The sequence below is a fragment of the Nycticebus coucang genome, chromosome 5 (assembly GCF_027406575.1).
Source record: "Nycticebus coucang isolate mNycCou1 chromosome 5, mNycCou1.pri, whole genome shotgun sequence".
Taxonomy (NCBI): domain Eukaryota; kingdom Metazoa; phylum Chordata; class Mammalia; order Primates; family Lorisidae; genus Nycticebus; species Nycticebus coucang.
In genome coordinates, this window is record NC_069784.1 from 5,509,367 (window position 1) to 5,535,951 (window position 26,585).

General features: G+C 40.9%; 1 protein-coding gene across 1 annotated transcript in view; it reads right to left on the reverse strand.

Annotated features, from left to right (window-relative positions):
- Positions 1–26,585, reverse strand: part of NEGR1 (neuronal growth regulator 1) — an 837,414-nt gene that overhangs the window by 168,893 nt on the left and 641,936 nt on the right. Inside the window, exon 6 of the mRNA XM_053592246.1 lies at positions 15,873–16,024. Within this exon, the coding sequence (XP_053448221.1) occupies positions 15,873–16,024 (152 nt within the window). The remainder of the gene's footprint in view (positions 1–15,872; positions 16,025–26,585) is intronic.

Here is a 26,585-nt window from a genome sequence, read left to right on the forward strand (position 1 = left end):
GGTGGGCTCATGCACCTGTCTTTCCAACTCAGCATGCAGTGACACAACTTTGCTGGCTTGAAATAAGGCATACTGGGGATTCTTACACCAGGAAAAGTGACAGATGCTCCGGATTAGGGGTTGTTTGTTGTTGAGTTGATAGTATAGATTTAAAAAAATTATAGAGAAAATTTTAATAGAGATGAAATATAAAAGTGTGCCATGCCATAGCCATCACGTAGGGAGTAGCACCAGAGAGAGAGAGAGAGAAATTTCCTGCAATATTCCAAAAGTATTCTTGGACTCAGCAAAGAAGTTATACATGTGGCTTATTCATTACCATAAAGAAAAACACCAGCCTCTATCTATGTTGGGGTAATGCTCATAGTTGGAATGCAATACTACCTGTCATATCATGGGTATGTCACATACATCAATTACAACAAAGGCTGGTGACAGTAGCTGGTCTTGGCAAACATCACCGAAAGTATATGTGGGAAGCAATTGACTATATGAGATTTACAATAAAGAGAATTATTTTATTATCATCTGGCAATTTTGTTACACAGATTATTTTGATTAAGTATCAATTCACCATTGAATATGTGATAGGAAAGCCATGAAAATATTATGTAGGAAGACCAAATGGAAATAGGGGGAAGTTTTTGCCAGGCATGAAATGAAATCTAGCCTCTAATTATAAGCGTGTAAGATAAATACATAAAGATGATATGATTTATGTGAAAATGAAAGAGATTTTGCGAGGAGGGTAAATGACTTACAACTGATATACAGTAAAGGGTGAAAATCATGAAAAATTGAAAAGGGTAACAAAAACATGCTATTCCCTAGAAGTGTATCTTGTGACGTCTCTCTGTGCCACTCCTATAAAATATTTTGGTGAGGAAGACAGTTGTCACAGAGTACAATTCTGTAGAGACCAGCAGAATATTCTTCTGCTTTATCATGGCACCTCAGCTTTGAGCTTTTGCTTCTAGAACTATAACATGGAATGTGTTTTTGACAATTCCCTTTATTTAGTAGCAGTATATTATACTGTCTTATGTTTCTCCTTATTTATTTTCATTTCCTCTAAATTTGAGTACACATATTGAAGATCAGGAGTTATCTTTTTAAAGTTAGAAGATATCATTTGTGGGAAGAAAGTTTTCTCAAATCACAACAAACGTGTAAACAAGTAAACAAAATATCCTTTGGGCAACACAATTCTGTGACTAAGAGAATATTTTTTAAAAAGTAAGACTGCTTAACCTCAGGAACGTATGAGAAAATCTCCCTGCAAATTTCAAGCACAAGCAAGTTGCTTCCCAAATTGGCCATTTGCACTTCAGGGCTAAAGCTGAAAGCACACAGAATTGCCTGAGTAATTCAATTGCAGGCAGAATCGATGTGAGTGTGAACACTGCCCTGGTCAAAGGTTGGCCCTTAGGCTGCAACTTAAATCAATTTTGCGTAAGCTAAGTTTGATTACATTTTCAGTGATGAAGCTTTCAAAAGCAATTTTGAGCTTGCCTATTCAGAAGCTTTTTGGTTCTGTCCCTAATCTGTAATACTGATTAGAGAAGCCTCTATCTATTTCTTTTGATGATGATTAAGTCCTGAAGTGGAGGAGAAACGAGAGAACTAAAAACAAGGAAAAATGATCCAGAAAGGGAAGAGAGAGAGAGAGAGAGACCATTCCATGAGAGTAATGGGATGAACCAGTACTTTTTATTATTATTAAATCATAGCTGTGTACAATAATGCAATCATGAGGTACAATGTGCTGGTTTTATATATAGTTTGAAATATTTTCATCAAACTGGTTAACATAGCCTTCCTGGCATTTTCTTAATTATTGTGTTCAGACTTTTATATTCTACATTTAGTAAATTTCACCTGTACCCTTCTAAGATGCACCATAGGTGTGGTCCCACCAATTACCCTCCCTCCACCCATCCTCCCCTCTCCCCTCCCCTCCCTTGCTCCTTTCCCCAAGATATCTGCTGTATACAAGAATCTCATCTTACCTTAAAAGATAAATATAGACTCAGGGTGAAGGGATGATCAGTACTTCTTTCTTAAAAAAATTACAACAATGAGAATGAGAGGAAGGAAAGAATTAAAAAGTATTGCTACAAGGAAAAGAAAATAATAGATGCAAGATGGTCACGATGGTGATATAGGGCAATCTAAGACTATTTTGGCAGGTAGGGTCTGTTTGGGGGAGTACCGCTGGCAGAGGAATATTGGAGAAATACAGGTGTTTCTGTAGTATGATGCAAAATGGGTGTAGAAAGGACGTCAGATACAGACTCCACCAAGCACTTTCTCCTTCTGAGAGAGGAACTCGTTCAGTATTCCGGCAGTGGCAAGGCTGCAGAGTCGTGGCAAATCTATTGCTCATGCAAGTCTTCCTCCAAACGTGTTTCCTTAGTTGATGTTACTCAGTTTTATTATACACATTATCTAGGTTTTGTAAGCCTGCCATAAATGACAGTGCTTCTAAGGAATTATAATTTTTTGAGAAAATACATATTTCCCTACAGTTATGGTCATTAATTCTTAAAGCAAACACTGTTGTCCTCATGGCATTAGGAAAATATGTTGCTACATCTTATCTAATGAGTGTTTTAGAAAACCGCGATTCCTCGTCAGTGAACTGAGCTGTGACTCTAATGTCTTTTTGACAAGAATTCTGATCTGCCTCACTAATTAGGCAGTGCCACACAGGCACTAATTGGGCTGAATCAAAGAAAGAAGCCAGAGATGATGCAACTATCTGAAACCACATTTTAGAGTTAGGTAAGTGAAGTTGCTTCTTTGACTTAAAACTGTGAAAGAGAAACCTGCCTTTTTAATAAAAATAGGCTAAAATAGAAAAAAATTCAGCCTACTATAAATGTCTGTCTGACCACAGCATAAGGGAAATAACATTTCTATGTGAGCAAGTCTTGCTTCATTTATTCAAATATTCCTTAAGTATATACTGGGCAGATAGCTAATTTGTGTCTCTGTAGAGAAATCCCAGTTGAATTACATTTATAAATAAGGAAGTCCAGTGTACACTGAATAGACGCATTCAATGAAGACATGCCATGCTCTGTCCCATCTCTGGCTGTTTTATAGATACTAAAACTGAATTTACAGTGCCTTAGAGAAAGTTGGACCACTGAAATATCACTGCTCTCACAGTTAATTCTTTGTCTTTTTACCTATATCTGAGACATCAAAATGGCCAAAAGAAAAAAAATTAAAGCTAATTTTGCTTTACTTTTTATAATTTTGCTTTACTTATTACATTATTAATAACATTTCACACTAAGGGAAATCAGAAGTTTAATAGCAATAGTACTCAGCATTTCATAATAATTGTTTTCTTCACACATATTTTGGGTCTTTTGTTAGGATCACATTTCTATTTTTCAGAAAAAGAAACCACAGCACTGAGGTGGAGGTGAGACTCTGTCCCCAACTTGGCCACCTTGGCATGTGCTCCATGTGTTAGATCTGGCCACAGCTGCGGAGAAACAGTGCATGCTGGGTAAGGATGCTCAAAAGGACTTCTCAGGCATGCTGGGTAAGGATGCTCAAAGGGACTTCTCAGGGATGTTGGGTAAAGATGTTCAAAGGGACTTCTCAGGCGTGCTGGGTAAGGATGCTCAAAGGGACTTCTCAGGGATGTTGGGTAAAGATGTTCAAAGGGACTTCTCAGGCATGCTGGGTAAGGATGCTCAAAGGGGCTTGTCAGGGATGTTGGGAGGGAAACGTCTCAATGCACCTGCAGTAGACTCCGTCAGAGAAGAGCAGGAAAAGCACAGCTGAAGAGCTCTATTCATGTGTTTTCTTCAGGCTAGACACATTAGCATGTTTTCATTTTTACAAGGCCCTCCATAACAGCCACAACCTTCACATCCATGGGGTTGTATTTTGGCCTAATTTGTTATAGTGTGAGAGTGGTGTGAAATAAAATAGCAAGCAAGAGGTCTATTCTAGTACCTTTCACAGGTTACTGGCCAACAGAATTGGAACTGGGAACATAAAGGGGATTCTCTGGAGAGTAACATTCTATGTAGTGATGATAAAATGACTAGGCTGGTGCTGTTGAGCTGAGTTTTATGGAAACTCACTACAGACAGAGACAAGTACATTGAAATGAATTTTTTTCTGTTGATAAAAAATAATTTCAAGTTCAATGGCAAAAATGCACAGAAGGGGAAATACTAATAGAAACTTATACTTTTTAAGGAGTAAGTCTAACTTTTAAAATAATACACACACATGTGCACACATACATATATATACACACAGAGGGCGCCCAAAATGTATACACATTTTAAGAAAGGAAAAACTATTAAAATTGTAATACTCAATATATACCAATAACAGCTGTCATCTTATGTATTGTACCTTGTATCTTCTGTAATTGCAGAAGTCGAACATGACTTGAGCATTACTTTAAAATCATAGATTTCTTAGGATCTTAAAGCATTACAGCTTAAAGATAAATTAGAGATTATTTATTGCAGTCTTCTCATTTTATAGATGGGTGAACTGAGGCCAGAGAGGTAAGTGCTAAGGACCTCTCCAATTTGAGGCCAATCTGATTCCTAGGCTGGGGCTCCTACTAAAGTTTTACGATTACCTCTGAAACACTTTTTGATTTTTCTGTGTCTTTTTGGTACTTAATTCTCCTAAGCTCACTGTATTTCAAGGTTGGTCAATGACAGTCACAAACACCAAAGCTCCCTCTCCCTTTGGCATCCACTGACCCTTCGTCAGTTATGGGATGTACATGCGGTACCAGGAGCTTGAAAATGCTACTGTCAAATTGCCTCTTAACCTGGGAGAAACACATCAGCAGAGAAATTAATCATGAACAACCCTCTGTATCAACCTGCCCACTTTTTTCCCCCTACTCATTACAAGTAAATGTTTATGTGCATGGCTGATTTAATTAATAATTCTGATAAAAAGGACAATATCATAATGATATACAATCATGCATTAATACACAAGGCAAAGAGCCAGCGCTGTTAATTTGGATACCCAGTGAAGTACGGCTGCACAGGTATTCAGGTTACCTAGATCTCAGCCTGCTGTGTTTACCCTTCAGTGCTGGGATTACACATAATACAGGGAAAAAAAGGAAAAGGAGGCCGACATGGGATGGACATGCGTTTTGGGCTAATGCCGTATTGGCTGTTTAGACATTTACTCCTCATAAGCAAGCCTATACAAATTCATTTCCCCTATTTTATAGGTGAGGTGACGAAGGTTCAAAGATTGAGATGGGAGGACCGTCCGAGATGCCCGATGCAGGATTACAGCTTCAGCTCCGATCTGCGCAACTCAAAGCTTTCGGTTCTCCCTGCGTAGTGGGAAGGGTTCTGGAGCGGGGCAGGGAAAGCTAAACTCCAGCTGTGGTTGTGCTGTTTGACTCTGAGCTGTGACTCACCCTCATTTGACTTCACTTCCCTCCTCCATAAAATGAAAGAATTGGTGTAAATGAGAAGATTCCAAAATGAATTCTCTGGAACTCTGACATTTTGACCAGGCTTCAAAATCACTATGTAATGTGGTAGGTAGGAAAATAAGAGGATTTTCCAGATTTCCTTCCAATTCATCAAACTAACTCCAATGTTATCTTCATTGCACATTAAGAGTTTGTGTAAGTTTCATTTGGGTGAAGACAGATTCCATTGCTGAAGAATCGACTCCATAACCTCTGAGGCATCCTCCAACTCTAAGTTTCTCTCAATTGACAAAAGCAACTAAAGCCGTATTTGGTTTTCTCTGGTGCCAGGTTGGTGACATAGAGTATCATAGGCTCCAATAGTCATTATGAATCCTGCAACATCCTGGGTATTAACTATCTCAGGTGCCATTACATGGCCATATTTTGTATCCATCCTCTTGAAAATACATATGGTTCCAGGTAAAGGTTTGGGAGGAAGAAAGTCCTCTTGTTTTACTCATGTTCATCCATGTGTGAGGATTATGTCTCTGTGTGTATTTTTCTTTGGTAGAGGGCTGTGCAGCTGTCTTGAAATCTACCTATCACTGAAAACCTAATTTTTGTCAAATATTTAATATTAGAACATGCAGGAAAGCCTTTTCGTTAACATCTCAAAGCTATGAGGACAAAGCAAGTTTGCTCACACAGAAGTCTGTCTTCAGTTATCACAAAAGTGTAAATTTATGACTGCCTCTTTCTACTAAAAGGGAAACCCTATCTCTTTTAAGTTGAGGGAAGGGATATAAATTTTGATCTAAAATATGACTCATTCACATTTGTGGCGTTGCCTTTCATGTGCACTAAGAGTTCATTATAGCAGGTGCAGGTAAAGCCTCCATACAGCTCCCTACCTGCACGTGGGGACACCTGAAACCAGCAGAGACCTGGACTGTTACCTGCAAGGGCCCAGCTGGCTCGTACTCAACAAATCACTCAAAACGGGCCATTCACTTGCATCACTGAACTTTAAACAGGGAAAAACTGTTACATCACCCACATTCTTACTTAATCCGGTAACCTCTTCTATTTCACGCTTAGATACAAGCTATGACTTTATTTTTTCCTTTTTAAAAGAGGAGTTGCCCGTCAAATTAGGCAGGGAAGAAATGGCCTTTAACATGAGAAGAGACATTCCAGAAAGTTAAATAGCACTGATTTTGTAAAGCATTTAAAATTAGAACTTCATTATTCTCTCCATGGGGTTTCTAAGGCATGGAAAAGACAGTTTTGATGGACCCACCGAATGTTTTATGTGTAATATTTCTGAGACAAATGTTTTGCTACTTTGAATAAATGTGTGTGTACGTGAGTGTACACACACACACACACACACACGAAAAGGAGTGACATCCCTGTAGCATCACTAGGACCTACACTCAAGCAAAGAATTTGACACTATTCTCTGGTGTGGACACAGTGTGGAAATATTATTATTACCTATTTGGGGGCTATAAGCAAAGATTCCTTATCAGCATTATGGCTACAGCTGTCCCAAATATGTTCATGTATTAGACTTAGGAGAAGGTTGTCTTAAACAGAGACTGTGCGAATTTTAGCACTTGGATCACACCACTTTCTTTCTTCTTTACTAAAATTCTTCCTTCTGTTTCCTTTAGATGGCAAGTCTTTAAATATATGGCCTACATCGAATATTTGCTTTTTAGCAAAAGGGAGAAACACAGTCTATACAACCCGTTTTAACTATTAAAATGGCCACGTTTCACTGGTTGCTGAATTCAGGCTCAGGGACGGTGCACATTGGATGAATCGGACCCATAGATGGCAGGATGGGACCATTCAGTTCACATTCTTTGAGGAATAGACTCAGAAGAAGCATCTACTCAGTTGCTTATGCTCAGGAAGCAAAGAAACACAGGTGGAAAATCACAACAGAATAACAGTTCTGAATCCTAAGCTTTTTACTTAATAAGGAATTTTACCATGAATAATTGGCACTCTGCCATCATTCTTAATTTTGTTTTCTTCTCTGAGGGATGATCTACAATGAGCCACAGAATATTCTCTCTCTCTCTCTCTCTCTCCTTTTCTCTCTCTTTATATTCACTTTGTACTTTTAAAAATGCAAATGTGTTTCAGAAGTTTTTGGACAGATAATCTACAAGATGAGTGATCCTGTTTATATACCAGCTCTCCTATAGTGTTGCCACCTTATAGTCGGCTTTCTCTTTACTTGAGAAAGTATATTCTTTACCCAAAGTAATTTAAGGTAATTCCATTGAAGAAATAACTATCAAAATCTCCACCTAAAATTACAGTTTCTTTCACAATCACAGCCAAAAGCCTAAAGGTCATGGAATAGAGAAAGCTTTAACGTGACTTGATGTGAAATCACAGCCCGTACTTATGTTTTCCAGGATTCAAAAAAGATGTGAGAAAGAGGCAACTCTTTCTCTGAAGCTGAGAATGAAGGCAACTTGCAGGAAAAAGAGAAAGCTTGACAAACGCACTTCACTCAAGGCTGGGGTGCTGGGGTGCCAGTTTGTGCAGCCGGGGCAGCTGCTGATAGAACCACTGACTGTTCATCAGAGATGCAGTCAGACCAGCTGCTAGAGCATCGAGGCACGAAGTCAGCCCTGCCTGCTTCCGCCGTAGCCTCACCTCCTGAAAAGGCAGTTTGCCACCCAGGACTCTGCTGCCTCATCCATTTCTTTAGCCTTAGTCTACACAATCTTGGCTTCTACTCCCAGCTGTTCACAGCGACTACTCTGCCAAAATTCCCCAAAACTATGTGACGGTTGGAGATAGTTGCTTATTTCCTGACCTTCTCTGGCCTGATGTAGCATCCACGTTCTTCTTGAGATGGTTTCCTTGAAATTCTCTGCTTCTAAGGAGTTCAGGCTTGCCACGTCCCATCTGCATGGACTCTGCCTGCGTCTGCGTGGAGCAGAGCGTCTCTCCTCTCTTCCCTCTGACTTCACTTGGATTTCTGTCCTTCTTCCTGTTTTTACTCTACGTGGCCTTTATGAGAACTTTGATTTACTCTTACTGCTGACACCACCGGCTCCGTGTTTCTGATTTTCAAGTCTGGATCTCCGTTCTGGACCTCTCGTCCAGCTGCCTCCTGGCCATTGCCTCAAATGGAGAATATCTAAAATGGAACTTATTTCCTACGTCCAATCTTTACTTCCTCCCCAAATCTAGAAGTGCCAGTCCTTCCCCTGCATCCGTCTTGTAGTTAACATCACCCAGACGGAACATCGGGCCGTCTACATTCTTCAACTCCCTGTTTTCTCCGGATTTGCTCATCATCTCCTCTCTTTATTACCCCCAACTCTCTCACCTCTGCTATTAATTTTTGTACAATTACCTTTTTTTGCCTCTATGATCAAAAGCTTAGTACCAGGGTTTAGCACCCCAGATTGTTTAAGAAAGTGCTTTGGGAACTGAATCTGTTCATATCATTCCCTTGTTTAAATCTGTCAGTGGCTCTCCAAAACCAGGGTCAAGTCCAAACTTATTTTCAACCCTTCTTGTCCTAACTTTTGCTGACTTGTCTAGCCTCATCACTCTATACTTTCCTTTCACCTTTTACTTTGACTAAGTTAAGGAACATAGTGCCTTCATGTAGATCAGGTTGTTTCATTCTGACATCCATGTCCTTTTTTTTTGACACAGGGTCTCACTCTGCGGCCCAGGCTGATGTGCAGCAGCATCATCTTAGCTCACTGCAGCCTCTAACTCCTGGGCTTACGTGATCTCCTGCCTCAGCCTCCTGAGTAGGTGGAACTACATGCCCAGATAACTTTTCTTGTATTTTTTGTACACATGGGGTCTCACCATGTTGACCAGCCTGATCTTGAACTCTTGAACTGCTGGCCTCAAGCGAATCCTCCATCTTGGCCTCCTGAAGTACTGGCTGCCGATGCTGGTGAGCTGCTGCAGCCAGCCATGGCCACGTGTTCACACGAGTTAGTTCAGACGACAGTGTTTCTCTCTCTCCCATCACCATTCTCACACCTGGGCTCTCGTCAGTCACCCTTAGCCCAGGGGCACCTCCTCTGTAACTGACCCTGAGCCTTAAGACTGACGTGATCCTCCCCATACCTGTGTCACTCTACACTGCGCCCGCGAATGTCTGCTGACAGTCTGCAAAGTCCCTCTGACAGTGAGACAGTGATGGCTAACGTGGGGGTGGGGGGGTTGAGCTGTACCTTAGTTATGATTCAAATGGTGATACTAGCTGCCGTAGATGAAAGTCCTTTCATGCCCCTAGAGACTGGGTTAAAACATCCTCTCTGCCCATTGACAGAGACTATTGAGTGGCCTGTATTACAGATGCCCATCCTCCCGTTCCTCTCCTCTCACTCACCTGAGAACTCTAGGACAGGACTCCAGTCCCAACGTCTGCCACAGTGCTTTGCAAAATGTAAGATGTCAATATATGTGTGCGTGTATGTACATATACGTACAGATACACAGATTTGACAAATGAATGTTGCTATTAAATGAATAATCTCAAAATAGAACTATTGTAGTGTTTCTGCGTTTCCTCTGTTAATCTCCTAGATTTCTCTGAAATTATCACAAATTCTGGTGACTGCACTGAGCGAGGAAGGTTAAATTATGAGCTAGATTTGGGACACTGTTCTCAGTTTGCATGCCCTCCCTGGCTCCCTGGAATTGGGACTCTGTTCTCAGTTTGCACGCCCTCTCCCTGGCCCCCTAGATTTGGGACGCTGTTCTCAGTTTGCATGCCCTCCCTGGCCCCCTAGATTTGGGACGCTGTCCTCAGTTTGCATGCCCTCTCCCTGGCCCCCTAGATTTGGGACGCTGTTCTCAGTTTGCACGCCCTCTCCCTGGCCCCTGGATTTGGGACGCTGTTCTCAGTTTGCACGCCCTCTCCCTGGCCCCCTAGATTTGGGACGCTGTTCTCAGTTTGCACGCCGTCTCCCTGGTCCCCTGGATTAGGGACGCTGTTCTCAGTTTGCATGCCCTCTCCCTGGCCCCTGGATTTGGGACGCTGTTCTCAGTTTGCACGCCCTCTCCCTGGTCCCCTGGATTTGGGACGCTGTTCTCAGTTTGCACGCACTCTCCCTGACTCCCTAGATTTGGGATGCTGTTCACAGTTGGCACGCCCTCTCCCTGGCTCCCTAGATTTGGGACGCTGTTCTCAGTTTGCACGCCCTCTCCCTGGTCCCCTGGATTAGGGATGCTGTTCTCAGTTTGCATGCCCTCTCCCTGGCCCCTGGATTTGGGACGCTGTTCTCAGTTTGCACGCCCTCTCCCTGGTCCCCTGGATTTGGGACGCTGTTCTCAGTTTGCACGCACTCTCCCTGGTCCCCTGGATTTGGGACGCTGTTCTCAGTTTGCACGCACTCTCCCTGGCCTCCTAGATTTGGGACGCTGTTCTCAGTTTGCACGCCCTCTCCCTGGTCCCCTGGATTAGGGACGCTGTTCTCAGTTTGCATGCCCTCTCCCTGGCCCCTGGATTTGGGACGCTGTTCTCAGTTTGCACGCCCTCTCCCTGGTCCCCTGGATTTGGGATGCTGTTCTCAGTTTGCACGCCCTCTCCCTGGTCCCCTGGATTTGGGACGCTGTTCTCAGTTTGCACGCCCTCTCCCTGGTCCCCTGGATTTGGGACGCTGTTCTCAATTTGCACGCCCTCTCCCTGGCCCCTGGATTTGGGACGCTGTTCTCAGTTTGCATGCCCTCTCCCTGGTCCCTGGATTTGGGACGCTGTTCTCAGTTTGCACGCACTCTCCCTGGCCTCCTAGATTTGGGATGCTGTTCTCAGTTTGCACTCTCTCTCCCTGGCCTCCTAGATTTGGGACGCTGTTCTCAGTTTGCACGCCCTCTCCCTGGTCCCCTGGATTTGGGATGCTGTTCTCAGTTTGCACGCCCTCTCCCTGGTCCCCTGGATTTGGGACGCTGTTCTCAGTTTGCACGCCCTCTCCCTGGTCCCCTGGATTAGGGATGCTGTTCTCAGTTTGCACGCCCTCTCCCTGGTCCCCTGGATTTGGGACGCTGTTCTCAGTTTGCACGCCCTCTCCCTGGTCCCCTGGATTTGGGACGCTGTTCTCAGTTTGCATGCCCTCTCCCTGGTCCCCTGGATTAGGGATGCTGTTCTCAGTTTGCACGCCCTCTCCCTGGTCCCCTGGATTTGGGACGCTGTTCTCAGTTTGCACGCCCTCTCCCTGGTCCCCTGGATTAGGGATGCTGTTCTCAGTTTGCACGCCCTCTCCCTGGTCCCCTGGATTTGGGACGCTGTTCTCAGTTTGCACGCCCTCTCTCTGGCCCACTCAGGCCCATTTACCTCATAAGCCCTCAGTAAAGTATGAAGCCGCCAGTCATCAAATAAAGTCCGTCACTTTTCTTTCAAATGAATTTAACCACGTGCTTTTGTGGGTGGTGTAAAGCTATCACAATGGCTACGTTTATTGACTGCTTCTTCCTCTGTTCCAGGCTGAGTGATGAGTGTGTTGCAGGCATCATCTCATTCAAATCCCACCCTGTGAGGAGGGAGGATTTCTGCCTCATTTTATAAATGAGTTAACTGAAGGTTTGGAATTTCAGTAACTTGCCCAAAGTCACACATAACTGCTATTTGGCAAAACTGGGATTCAAACCAAGACCAGCTTGACTCCCATGATGCGAAGGACACTCCTACATGCGCCGGCTCCAGCACACGTTCACACGCCCAGCGTGCTGTACGTCCTTGGGAAAGTCTTAGCGATGGCAAAGCTCTAAACTACAGTTTGCCTTTTATGTTTTTGGTGATCTGGAAAATGTGAATTATTACAAATCAGAAATGTAGATTATAATAGTCCAGAGTTCATGCCAGATAGTACAGATGAGAAACCAATTCCCAGTGGCTACAACTCTGTTGGATGTTATTATCAGCCAGTTGCAGCATCTGCTATTTGCCAACATTATGCCAGGTACCCCATTTCACATCTTATTTTTGAGCTCATGAACTCTAGAGTGATACAAATCATGAAAGCATGACAAATTTCTTATTTAAAAAATGTACCAAATATTACCATGTATGCAGGTGGCAAACTTTTTTTTTTTTTTGCAGTTTTTGGCCGGGGTTGGGTTTGAACCCGCCACCTCCGGCATATGGGGCTGGTGCTCTACTCCTTTGAGCCATAAGCACTGCCCCCGCAGGTGGCAAACTTTTCTGGGGGGTTACCTCCTTTCTCCTAAATTAAGAGATGGGCAAGTAAAGACTGATATATAAAAGAAGATTAAAAAATTCCTTGGCAAGTTAAAAGCCAATAATGTACCTACTTAGAACTGGCTTATAATCATAAGTCATTTTTAGAGGTTGAGGATTATTCCACTCAAAGACTTTGTGAGGATGTGGGGGACTTCTTTTGGAGGGACATATTATCCTCTCTCTTATTTTAGCATCTTATAAAGTTCAAGAAAACTGCCTTTTCTCATATACAGAGGGCATAAAAAATACACATTTTAAGAAAGGAAAAACTGCATTAAAATTGTAATAAACAAATCATGTTTGACTTCTGCAATTACAAGTGATACAAGATATATAAGAAAATAAACACTATTGGTGTATTTTGAGTATTACAATTTTAATACAGCATTTTCCTTTCCTAAGATGTGTATGCTGTTTTTGGCAGCCTCTGACAGTTTGCAGATTCAAAATGCCCATGTTGGGTAATTGCACTATTCTGAGGAAATTTAAAAATCTTGTGAAAAATGTGTATTTGGATGTCCATACGTCTCATTTTTGCATAATAAGTTTTTAGACAGATATCAACCCCCCTCACCTTTTATATATTCAAATTTCATATATATAGTTTGTTGTTCTTTATACCTAAATATTTATTTTTAAAAAGAGCTTTCAAATATTGAAGAATATCACTGTAATTATTAAAGAGAAGACAGTAAAAAACATAAGAGTAACAATTAAGTAACATGTAGAGACTTATCTTTTGAAGACTATGGTGCAAATAATATAGATTGTCTCTCACTCTGCTGGTGATTCTTTGTTCACAGTGAGAGGCAGTGAAGTGCAGTCGTTAGGGCCTCTCAAGTCAAACTATCAGGGTTCACATCTTTGCTTTGTCACTTACTAACCATTTCACTTTGGCTACATTAATATTCTCTCTACAAGTTTTCTTATCTGTCAGAGGGGAATTATAGAATATAGCTTGTTGGATTGTGTGGGAATTAGTGAACAAATTCATACAAAGAAATTAGCATAGGGTCTGGTCCAGAATAAGCTAACAATAAGTGTTATTTATAATTATAGGGATACGGCCTTATAGCTGTAGGGGTACTTGTAGTACACAGGCTACAGCTAAAAAAGTAGTTCACCCACTCATTTGTTCATTAATCCATTCATTTCCTTACTTACTGTTTAATTCGCTTATTACTAAGGATTTACTAATTGCCTATCAAATAGCACTGTGCTTGGTGATATGGGAGATGAAATATCTAGTTAGACATTGATGCTGTCCTCTTAAAGAACTTATAATTTGGTGGAGACCTGAAAATACATAAAAATATTTATATGGCAAAATAGAAATATTAGTGTAATAAGAGTTTCGGATGAGGTCATACTAGAGTCCTGAATATAGGGAAATTTCCTCAGACTCTCAGGGCTATGCTATTGACTACATCAAATTGTGCTAACATCGAGTAGCATGTTAACAAGCAGGAGCTCATGGCAGAGAGGGACCGTGAGAGGGATTGAGATGATTTTTTTTTTTTTTTTTTTGCAGTTTTTGGCCAGGGCTGGGTTTGAACCCACCAACTCTGGCATATGGGGCCAGCGCCCTACTCCTTTGAGCCATAGGCACTGCCCGGATTGAGATGATTTTACATTTAGAAAACTTTCAGCAGTGTGTTCTTTCCAGATGATCTTGTGCACGTTGTCAGAGTAAAACAAATATTTCACTACATGATGTTTGTTCTTAATGTGTCACATTTACTATCCTCCAGTTTTGAAAATCAGAATACCACACATAATTTAGACATTTAAATAGCAAAAACTTATTATTTTATTAGGCCATGAAATTTTCTTTACTTTGCTTTGTTAATTCATTTATTCTTTTAGGCTGTTGAATATTTAAACCATTTAAAATATTAATAACATATCAAAGAAGTACCAATATTTACACTGAATTGTAATTCACACGGTTCCATGATGTTTTCAATGGTTTCTATTGCTCATAATTACACTCAATAAATCATCCTCATGGAAGAAACTCCAGCAAGCATATGTTTTTCTTCCAGAATTGAGTACTAAGAAATATTAAGCTGGAATAGTAAAATATGTGATGTAAACTGATATATTTTACTTAAACATAAGAGGCTCTTAAATTATGGTAAGTGAAAACTCATAAATTATGAAACTTATTACATTTTGATTAGTAGGAATATCATTTCTTCCATCCTTGCTTCTGGAAAATGGAAGCGATCCTGTCTGTGATTCAGTCTGCAGTCTTAGCATTTTTCAGGGATAGATTCTATCACAAGATGGTAACATAAATATACATGTGCCAGGTTAATAATAAAACATTGGCTATCCAAGATAAGGATGCTTCAGAGAGTCATTGTATGATGCTCTATAGTGGTCTTTGAACATTTTGAGAAATACTTGATTTCAAAATTTGGAATATTTTATGGCCATAACAATCTGTTGGTTCTGGAAACGCTGCAGTTCATTAGAGAAGGAAACATTAGTGAGGGCTTCTTTCCCTTTCACTCAGTGGTTCTCAACTGGTGGGTTGAGACCTACAGGGACTGTATTAAGAGGTCGTGGCTTTAGGAAGGTTGAGAACCACTGCTTTAACTGATCCTGTGTTTGCTCATCTTTATTCATTTCTAATCCTTATGAACTAAAATACATTAGAAACGCAGCATTTATTCCAGTAAAACCTGAAACTGTATTTCATAATACATTTTGGAGTAAAAATGTTATCTACATAGATAGACTATTTTGCCCATGATAATTTACTTACTATTTTATTTTATTTATGGCATGTAAAACTCTGGCTAGTCCCAGATAAATGTCTGAAGAAAATCAACCAAGAGTAAATTTAAGCTGTATTGACCTATGCTTCAAAATCACTTAACTCATTAGAAAAAAAATAGCAGCAGCAAAATCCCATAAGACCAACTATCTTTAGTCAGAAGACATTTTTGAGTTAGCCTTTATGTTTGTGTAATCTTTCCCCTTTTCTGAGCTCTAAGATATTCTTTCTCTATGGACATGGCTCCTACCGGAATCACACCCATTTTTTTCGGGGGCAACGTTTCCTCTGTGTCAGAAATGTGTCCTAGGGGGCTGAGTTCTAAAATGAACATATTCCACTCCGTGTGTTACGTCCACTGATGTGCAGGAGCCAAGCCCCGGGAGCATCTGGGCAGCACCGTTACTTACGGTTCAGAGGCAGGCTCGCATTGGTTGTGCCCAGCTTGTTGGCAGCCACACAGGTATAGTTGCCGAAGTGCTCCTGTGTCACATTGGTGACAGTGAGAATGGATCTTGTGCTAAAATTTTGAATGATAATTCCTTGCTGGCCATTGAAGAGCCTAGAAAACAAAATATGTACTATGAATGCCAGTTTCATTTTTATCTTAGCGGGGGTTGTCATGGTAACCCATAGACAACAGGATTACACAGCCCTTAGCACAGAGCATGCGAACGGTGCACTCATATTGTCCTCACATTAGTAGATCTGGAAAAGGGAGTTTTCTTTTAGAAAATTAAACACACCACAGCAATAACATCTCATCTATTAAATAAAATCAAGAAAGAGTCAAAGGGAAATGCATATAAACATTTCACTGTTAAGTATAAGTGATTGCTTCTAGGGCAGCTGGCTGGAGTATGTTTAGACCATTCCAGATAGATAATAGTACTGAATAACTCCCAGAAAGTCAACCCTACAACCGTGGGAGAATGGTTCTGAGTCCAGAGTCGACACTATTTCACTGCTGCCATGAAAAACCCAGACAGATGACTTCCGTTCAACCTAGAAGGAGTTAACAGGGTAGTATTAAATACAGCATTTGCAGTCAAGTCACATCTCTGCCATTTTTTATTAACGTGCAAGGGAAGGTCCTTTACATTCTCTGGACTTCAACATGAAATTCTCTTCTACCCAATTCCACCCTCCTGGCCCAACAGTTTGCCTCCATCAGCCGTCTTGCTATCGGGGGTTCTCACCCTCAGGTGGGCATGGGTTCCGCAGCCTGGGCGCAGGCCACCGTGCCTCCTCCTCTCCCGCCTTTTCCTGAGCCTGCACCCTGTCTCACGTGCCTGTTTTGTCTTGGTCAGTCAGATTCTTCCCTCCACATGCAGGTTGGAACAAAGGCACTCTCTCCTTGTCAAATGCTCCTAAACGACTCTCCTCTCTCTCCAAGTTTCTCCACATTGTTTTCTCTGGGGTTTCCATGCACACAAGTCTTTTCACACCGAAACAGACAAACAAACAAAAAAACTAGCAAGGTTTATTTTTTTCAACTCCTCCAAAGGCAGGGACAAACAGACATACCTTTTTTGATATCTGAATCTTCTACAGCACTTAATAGTGGTATCCTACTATTTATCCCACACATAATAAATAGTGCATCGGTCAGCAGGGTCCAGCTTGTGATGTTCCCCAAAAGGTATTGGTTAGCCCCCTTCCATGGCCACTTCAAGAAATTATCTAAATCTACATTCTGCTACAATGAGGATAGCGACCCGAAACCAGCTTGTCCCTATCCAACTCCTGGTTTACTGGGGTTGCTCTGATCACAAGGCTGGCTATGGAAGCTTGAAGTCCAAATGGCATGCTGGTTTTTATTCTTTGATATGTTTGAGATTTGGTACTAAATATTTTTTTTTTTTATTCTGGAAGATGCTGTAAATGGCATCCCTTGAGAGTTTAAGTCGAATTCCTTTGCATTATGTTGTGTGGTTTGCATATCAATTTAGATAAACTGTACTGTAGTGAAATGCAGGTTAACATCCGCAGTCTCGCTTGATTTCTCTGGGGATTACTTACATTTCACATAAGAGCTGAGTTTGGTTTATCCTAAACACAAACTTTAATCAGGTTAATAAAACTTTGAGTTGAATAAACATTAAACAACTTGAGCAATAAATTTAATGATCGCCAATTCTGATGTAGGAAAATGTGGCATAAAATAGCGTGGATATGGCAGCTTTATGCCTTTGTCTCATATTTCAAAGCTATCAACGTTTATGCTAAACTCCCACAGTGACTGTTGCATAGTTTTCTGCATCCCATTAATAACTTTATTTTTAACTAATCAGACTATGTCTTGTGCATACAAACGAGCTTCCACATTCTTGGCTCACGTCAGTTTGCCCACATCCATGTGGTAGACACACTCTCTAGAGAGCTCAGCGACTCCCTAGACCACGAAATCCCTGTTGTGCTCCATCTACTGAGACCAAGATGGTTTAGCTGCTTAAGAATTGAGAAGAAATTAACTACAGTCTTTAACTGGCAAGGCGCTGGGGAAGAAATCTCAGGGAAGACTGTTCAGACCCTCCATGCTCCTACCTGCCTCTGTGCCTTCTGGCTGTCTTTCTGGGTGAGTTAGCTTCCGATCCCCTGCCTTTTAATGCACCTACAGGCAAAGACACAGATGTTGCTGAATCACGTGGCGTGTCTGTGCTCTCTGTGCACAGGCCCACTTTTGGCCTCCGGCCAGCAGTGCTGTGAGCATCCTTGCCAGAGTGGCCCAGTAATGCTCTCGCCCCCGCCAAGTGGCTCAGCCAGGCAGGTGATTATGGCCAATAAAAAAGCACAGGCCCTTCCCTGAGGGAATTTTCCTCCCTCTTGGGGAAACTTCCTTCCTGAGATGACTGGAGAAGTCCACATCTTACTTTCTTCTCTAGTTGGGAGTTTTAGAAGTGCTGACACTTCAAACACCACTTGAGAACCTATCTCCGCCTGGCAGGGAGCTGGAGGGACTTTTGCCAAGTTGACCTTGAAGGACAATGACATCTGAAACAGTGCATATTTCTAGAGAATGTACTTTTGTGATTTTCCTGCAGGGATCTGGGGTATGAGGACAGACTTTCTCAATTATTCAAATCAATTCTGAAAATATTTTTAGATTCCTACAAAGATAAGTGCTACTCTGAGTGATTAGGGACTCATCTGAGAAGCACATGACCTATGCCTTTGACAGGATCAAAGCCAAGGGGAAGAATCTGTCAGGTAACCAAGTATTTACACCAAAAGGCTATTTCAGTCGCAATGGGGCACTGTTCAATACGAGCACATCTACCCTTAGTTACTGATATTTGAGATATTTGAGGCACAGAAGTTTTGTCATGTATGACCCTAACGTGATTTCACTCTTTGACTAAAAATGAATCACAAAAGATGTCCCTATTGAACTTTTTTCTTTATGAAACAGATTTATTAAATATGATTTTCTATAATTACGCTTCTGTAAAGAGAGTCATTCTTATATTTGCTTAGATTATAGAATAAAAGATGCTTTCTAGAGCTCCTCCCTTCCACAAAGGGAAATAAATTCCAGTGAGCTAGGAGTTAAATACGGCGTCCATTTCTTCAGCATAGACAAGCAGCATATGATGCTTATCTGGAAATACTTGGTGGTTTTCTTGTGTTGCATTTTTATCACAGGGAACATGGTCATACGATTCATCTATTACTGTGGACCCTGCTGTCCTCTCTCCTCTGACCCCAGTAGAAGTTTGCTCCGTAGCGAAACCCATCTCCCTCCCTCCTTGTCCATCTGCTGAAGTCTGTGAACCTCAGGCTATTTGCTTTGCCAGCAGTCCCTGTCAGCTCCTAAGTGACACAGCCCAACTCACTAACTAGTTCTGAATTAGAATAGTCCCCTATATATTCCAGTGTCTCTCAGAGGTAGCACATGGAAAGCTGTTAGCGGTTCTCAGTACATTTATGACTGAAGTAATCTAACGCTATAAATTTTCAACATTGTACACAAAAATGTTCGGTGTTAAGAGTGTGGGAATTTGACACACACTTAAGCATTTTCAAATGTAGTTGTCCAGTGATTTTCACAACAGCCTTAAAAAGGAGGTGTTATCAGCTCCATTTTACAGATGAGAAAAAAAAAGATGTTTAGAAAGATTATGTTAATTTACCCTTCACCATCTGATAAGTGGCAAAAGCAACATTTAAATCCAGGTCCTCTGACTATTGATATACTCCCCAATAACACTTGGGACTTAAATCACCAAGTAAAACTAAAATATCTTATCTGACTTTAGAGAGAAATCGGAAATCCTGGACTCTTCAAGAAAACTGACTTAAGCCAGGGAAGAAAACCAATGAGTTAAACAACCCAGTGGGGTGGGGCACCTGCTCCAGGAGAGGCAGGCTCAATCCAAGGGGGAAACTGATTGCGTACAAAGCAAACAACGAGCAAGCTTCCATCCAACTGGCTGTCTGGATGGTCCTGTGGCTCAGAGGCCTCCCGACTACTGGTGTGAGGCTTTATTCATGCCTTTCAGTGCAGCCTCCAGAGTGGAGGCCCTTGGCAGGCTGCTTTCCCCCCTCTGCAAGCGACTCCCCAATGTACACAGACCCTCAGCACCAGTTACTGTGTGTGTCCCTCCTCTAGGTTCACTAGAGGGAGAAAATCTCTCCTCAAAGTGTAACCTAGCCAAGTGACAAAATGCAGTATTGCAGAGCAATTCCCAATTTGCCTCTAAAGTTCAAGTTGTAGTGATGCTAGGGAGTGACTGTGTGCTGCCAGACTTGGCCGAATCATCATCACGACATCAAAATACTTCGTGTAAGATCATTTCAGGTGTAAGTTTTCATGCATGTGTGTGATTTTTGATTAAGGTCCATCTTCCCCATTAGAGTGGAAGGACATTAGGGCAAGATTCCCAGCTAGTTTTGGTATTTGTTGTATTCTAAGCATGGTCTATAGTGCTTGGCTCTTAGTAGGTACATAGGAATAATTGTTGCATCCTTGCCTGAATTAATCATGTCTTCATAATTTTGTAATTCTTATTTTTGTTCTTCTGAGAAATGGGAAAAATGAAGCCAAATGCAAAGTGTCAATGTCAACCTGGTTTAAATATATATATACATATACAATAATGTGTATTATCTGTGCATGTGCATGTCAAATGCAGTAAGCCCTCCATTAAGATAGGTGCTACTATTGTTCAGGGTCTGTTTCTCAGGCAGCACTGATGCATTACTATTGTTCAACAATAGGGTCTGTTTCTTAGGCAGCACAGATACATTTCCTCTTACACAGCAGCAAAATATTAGACATTGAGCGTACAGGAAATTATTTTTAAAGAAAAGATCTAGGGGAGTGACTGAAAAGATCTTGGCATCATGATTTCAAGATGTGCCAACTTCAGTATCAATTACATGCGCATTATCCATCTTATCGAGGCTTTTCACAGATGTGCAGGGTAGATAACAAAAAATAGAAATAAAAAAGTAAAATGGAGGAGGAGGAAGAACTTCTAGATACCAGCGAGAAATGAAAATTCATGTGCACACGCTGCTATGGCAACCTATTAGTTTACTGTGTTGCTTAAGACTGAGGGCTGGAAAACAATATGATATCATTTATTCCAGAAGCGGACTGAGGACTATCACCATCGTTGTCTTCCCCCAAGGGGTATCTATCTTTAGTTGTGTATTTGAATAAATTAATGTTATTATAATATATTAGGACACTTTAATGAATCTAGACTTTATTAAGCTATTTAAAATGTATGTCTTGTTTACTTTATCAATTTTAATGAAATTAATTGTTTTAGATTAGAAACCTTTGGGCTGCTTTGCTTGTGACGGTTTGAATTGCATGGAGAGGGTATTACCCTTTAACTCTACATCAAATAAACAAAGGCTGCAGTGCGGTGTTAACCTCCCTGCCTGCGGTGAGTTCCTGTATCTGTGACAACCTGGCCTGGGACTGGATTCTTACCTCTTCTTGAACAGCTTTGCTAATATCAGTATGTCCAGGATTTTAATGTCAAATATCATCCCACAAAATAACAACACAGACATTTTGCAGAGACTACATTCCTAGAAAAGAAATCTTGAGAAGGTGACCCTGAGCAACAAAACTCAGCTTCCTTTCTTTAATGATATATTGGGTTTAAAATGCCCCACCAGCTAAGGTGACAGGATTCATTTGTGCAAACATTCTTTTACTGGTTTACAAGGGTGCTAAAATAAGAATGACTGTACTTGATAATTATTAAAAGGCTGTCATGCAGTCTTGCAACAGTGTGTTCATCACGCTAAATACCACGTTAGGTGTTAGGGACCTTATAGGGAATGAGGCAGGACCCTCACTCCCAGGAAGGTTACCAGTTAGTAGCAGAGGTGGACAAGGGAAGGGAGTTGAGTGTGGTTTAACACATGCTTTGATAGGCTGAGTGCAGGTGAGCATATGTGAAGAGCTTCCATCCCAGGAGTGCTGGGCTCAGAGCAGCTCTCCTGGAGAAGATGTCATCTGCATGGGGACAAAAGGCCTAGTTAGTGGATGGCAGACAGCCCAAGGCAGCCAGGGTAGGTCTGTGTGTGAGGGGCTTACAAAAGTGCCAACAGGGCTGAGGGCTGGAGAGAGAGCTCGTGTCGCAGCTTGTGAGCTACAATATTTCAGGATGACTATGGCCCCAGTGGCAAGACTCATAAGGAGAGAGGAAGACTGTGGAGGGCTCTCATGCCACCCTGTGGTGTCAGGACTTTATTCCAGATGCAGCGAAAAACCAATGACAGGCTTCACCTATCACGTGGTAAGTTCAGGTATTTATCAGGGAACAATCACTAAGAATGTTAAGAATGCAACGAAATCCCGTCTGTTTACTGGTAGACTCTTGTGATGTGAACACTCTAACTCCAGTAGGTCCTGCCAAGCCTCCTTCCTGTCTTCCTCAGCCGGGGCCTCACCTTTCACCTTGTTGTCTGGATGGAGAACTTGGAATCATCTTCAAGTTGTCCAACCCATGCATCTGTTACTCACTGAAATACATAAATATCACCTTTCCTCTTTTCTCCTTTTAAACTGCACCTTCAACATTCAAGTTTAAGCTGTATTTTACCTTCCTATCCATACCTCCAACTGCTCCAAGAAACGTTACATGAATATAGGGAGTGGACCATTTTACCACTCTCAAAAGGTCTTTCAATAGTTTTCCAACGCTATGGAATCTAGTACCCATGTCTTATACAACTGAACATCCTTCAAGTCCAGTCCTGAGATGCCTATTGTATCCGATTTCATATCCTGCACACCACTACTTAAAAACCCTCTGTACGTAATGCTCATGTGACATTGACCATGGTCTTCTCTTCCCTGTGGTCACCCTCTATCCCTCGCAGTATTTGGAAGTGCTGCTCACCATTTAGGGTTCAGCACAATAGCACCTTTTGGCCTGAAGCATTCCTTAATCCTCTGATTCAAGTTCAATATGTGTTCTAAGACAGAATCTAAGTCAGCATGTAGGATAAAAGTTGCATTTCTGAAAACTGCCCTTGAAAATTCCTTAAACTTTCTCCTTTTAAACTGCCATGTTTACAAAATAGTCTCCAAAATGAAGGGCAAGTATCTTGAAGTCAGTACAACTTGACCTGTTTGAGTGTGAGAAGAAAGAATAAAAGGCCATTTATATTGTATTATCTTCCATTTTTTAATTTTTTTCTGTTGTAAATCATTTAGATCAGAAATGCTTATGTTACAAATCCATATGCACATACCGTTAATGTTTGCTAAGTTTAAATTCTAGTCATAGGGATAATATGTTCATAAACTGTTGCTGACCACAAGTATACACCACTACCCATGGTGGAACACTGCATGAGGTGGTGGCTTTTGTTTTAGAGCCAACTAAGGGAGAAGTAAGGTACATACTTCTCATTATATGTATTTTTGAAGCAGTAGAGTAGTAAGTCGCGCCATTTATATTACTTTATATGTTTATGTCTCTTTTTTCTCTTTTCTTGTCTAGCTCATGTAACACTCCAGGCTTGAAGAGCTGACTATATGTATGTGAAACAATGTAACAATTTGCAAAACCACCATATATAAAAATGCTTTGAAAATCATAATGCATCTTACGCACGTAAGTAGTATATTAATAATCTCGACATAATAAGTTGCATGAAAAATGGTGAAGAAATGGCATTCATTGCTGAAGAGACGCTTACGGAGAAATATTTTAAACCATTTTCCTGGTTTCCTCAAAAATATAGGAAGGGGAGAAGTACTTCCCTCCCATAGTCTTTCAATAAAGAAATTGATGGCCTGCCTAGACAATCAGATAGTAAATATATAGACTAAGAAATGGGGTGGGGGGAAGTCACTATATTTTATTAGGATTTCTGAAGTTCATTTTACTCATGTCGAGCCAGAAATGAAAAATAATCATCCCCTAAAATGCAACTTCATATTAACCTAACTGAAAAAGCCTCCTGCCTCCATGTAGAGTGGACATGGCACGCTCCACGTGGCTGAGTTCAGCAGCTCCCGCCCATTCAGTGGTCACCTGTGTCCCGCTTGTCTGTGACTGTGCATGTTTTATGCACATATGTTACTGTCCTTCATAACAACACAAAATAGCAATGATCATCATCACATTTTTTTCTATAGTAGTGTTATAAAGAATGACTTACAATGCATAGACTAAGTTTGAAATAAGTAAAGATACATGAAATGGAAAATATTTCCTTTTTTAGGTTATGTAGCTTTTTAATTGATAAATTGATAATTTTTAATGTTTTGCTATCTATTTCCTTTTATTCATGGGAGTAATTTTCATTGACCTCATTTATAACTTAGCATCCATGTCTTAAATTAGGATAGGGCAGTAAGAAAAAAAATCTGTTGCAATTAAGAAATTTCATAAAGCATTGCCACCACTGTCCCTTTACACAAAAATAAGTGAAGTGAATAAAATGCAATTTTTTAAAACTTACTCTCTTTTAATATTTTATTATTAATTAAACAGTAATAACTGCATCCGTTTGTGGGGTACGATGTGATCTTTTATGTATGTAGACAGTGCAGAATGACTGAGTCAAGCTAATGAACTTATCTATCACTGAGAGCCTGGAGCAGTTGCACTGATCAAGAGAAATCAGAAGACATGTCTTTCTAGACCTCAGGCCGGATTTGAAGAATCTAAAAAAGTAGGCAGAAATTCAACCATGTAAGCACATAAAAATATTCTGATCTAAGACAGCCTGGTAATGCTGTTTCTACAAATACAAACCCTGTGTTTTTGTGGTATTTATTGAAATGGCAGTCCATTATAATTTAATTTATGTTTTTAGCCTTAATCCTAAATTCATGTACTGTTCTCAAGCATTGGATTATCTTACTTTCATGTCATCAAAGACATTATTTTCTTTTTTTATTAAACCATAACTGTGTACATTAATGCGATCATGGGGCACCATACACTGGTTTTATAGACCATTTGACATATTTTCATCACACTGGTTAATATAGCCTTCCTGGCATTTTCTTAGTTATTGTGTTAAGACATTTATACTCTACATTTACCAAGTTTCACTTATAACCTTGTAAGATGCACCACAGGTGTAATCCCACCAATCACCCTCCCTCTGCCCATCCCCCTTCTCCCTCCCCTCCCTCTCCCCCTTCCCCATATTCTTAGGTTATAACTGGGTTATAGCTTTCATGTGAAAGCCATCAATTAGTTTCATAGTAGGGCTGAGTACATTGGATACTTTTTCTTCCATTCTTGAGATACTTTACTAAGAAGAATATGTTCCAGCTCCATCCATGTAAACATGAAAGAGGTAAAGTCTCCATCTTTCTTTAAGGCTGCATAATATTCCATGGTGTACATATACCACAATCTATTAATCCATTCGTGGATCAATGGGCACTTGGGCTTTTTCCAAAGACATTATTTTCTTAATGATGCTTTCTATGCCCTGAGATTGCCCTGTTATCTTCATGTAAGGAGTGTGTTTCTTCCTATCAACCGTCTATATTATTAAGAAAAAAAGAGTTTACATTTTGGCCCTCTATAGAATTGAACCCCAAACTCTGATTTTCCCAATATGTAAATGTATATAAGGTAAATTTATGCCCATTGGGACTGTTTCTGTATGTTGAAAGAGAGTATAGTGCTAAAAAAAAAAAAGACTACTTTATACAAAGGGGTAATATTTTAATGACGGAAATATTACTTTATTCATGCTCATGATGCTTATCTAAGCAGCGGAATACACGAAAAGTCAAATGACTAGTATTTGTAATATAAAAAAATCCTTAGCTCATCAGCGAGAGAGACAGTGCTGGAGCCATCTTTGAAGATCCATCAGACGAGTCTCACTCTTACTCGTCAACACCTCTGCATCACCCCTTACCACATGGAATGGGGCTGCCTTGTGTATCCAATAAGATACAGCAGAGATAACAGAGCATGACCTCTGATTTACTCTGAGACACGGTCATAAAACACCTGGCAGCTTCCACTTTGCTCCTTCCTGGACCTCTAATTCCAGAGGAGGCCCCGGCCATGTTATGAAGACAGTCAAGCAGCCCCGTGGAGACGTCCACATGGAAACCGAGGCTGTCTCTCCATAACCAGCACTGCCTTGCTGGGAGCAGGAGTGAGTTCTATTGGAAGCAGATTCTCCAGCCAAGTCCAGCCTCCAGGTGACCAGCATGGGGTGACAATCTGACTATAACCTCATGAGAGATCCTGAGCCATAACTACGAGGCCAAACTGCTCCCAGATTCCCGACTCACAGACACAGTTTGAGACAACAAACCCTTATGGGTTTAGGCTTCTGACTTCTGTTGAATTTGTTCCTCAGCAGTAGAGAACCAACATTGGTGGCGGATAAATGGGAAACACCATGTGCTGAGAGGCTGACAAAGCTAAAATGTGTTTTGATGGCAACTGGAAGCTGAGTGCTCTTGAGCAGTTTAAGTTTCTTGTGACTTAGTTTTGACATCAGCAAATTGAGGATAAGAAATCTTATCAGACAGGTTCTGAAGAATAAATGAGGTAAAAGAATTTAAAGGACCTGGGAAGTGTTTTTTCCCCAGTAAGAATATGTGTCTTTCTTTTCTCTAAATTGTGCTTAATTTTACAGGGTTTCTTCTTTATGGCATT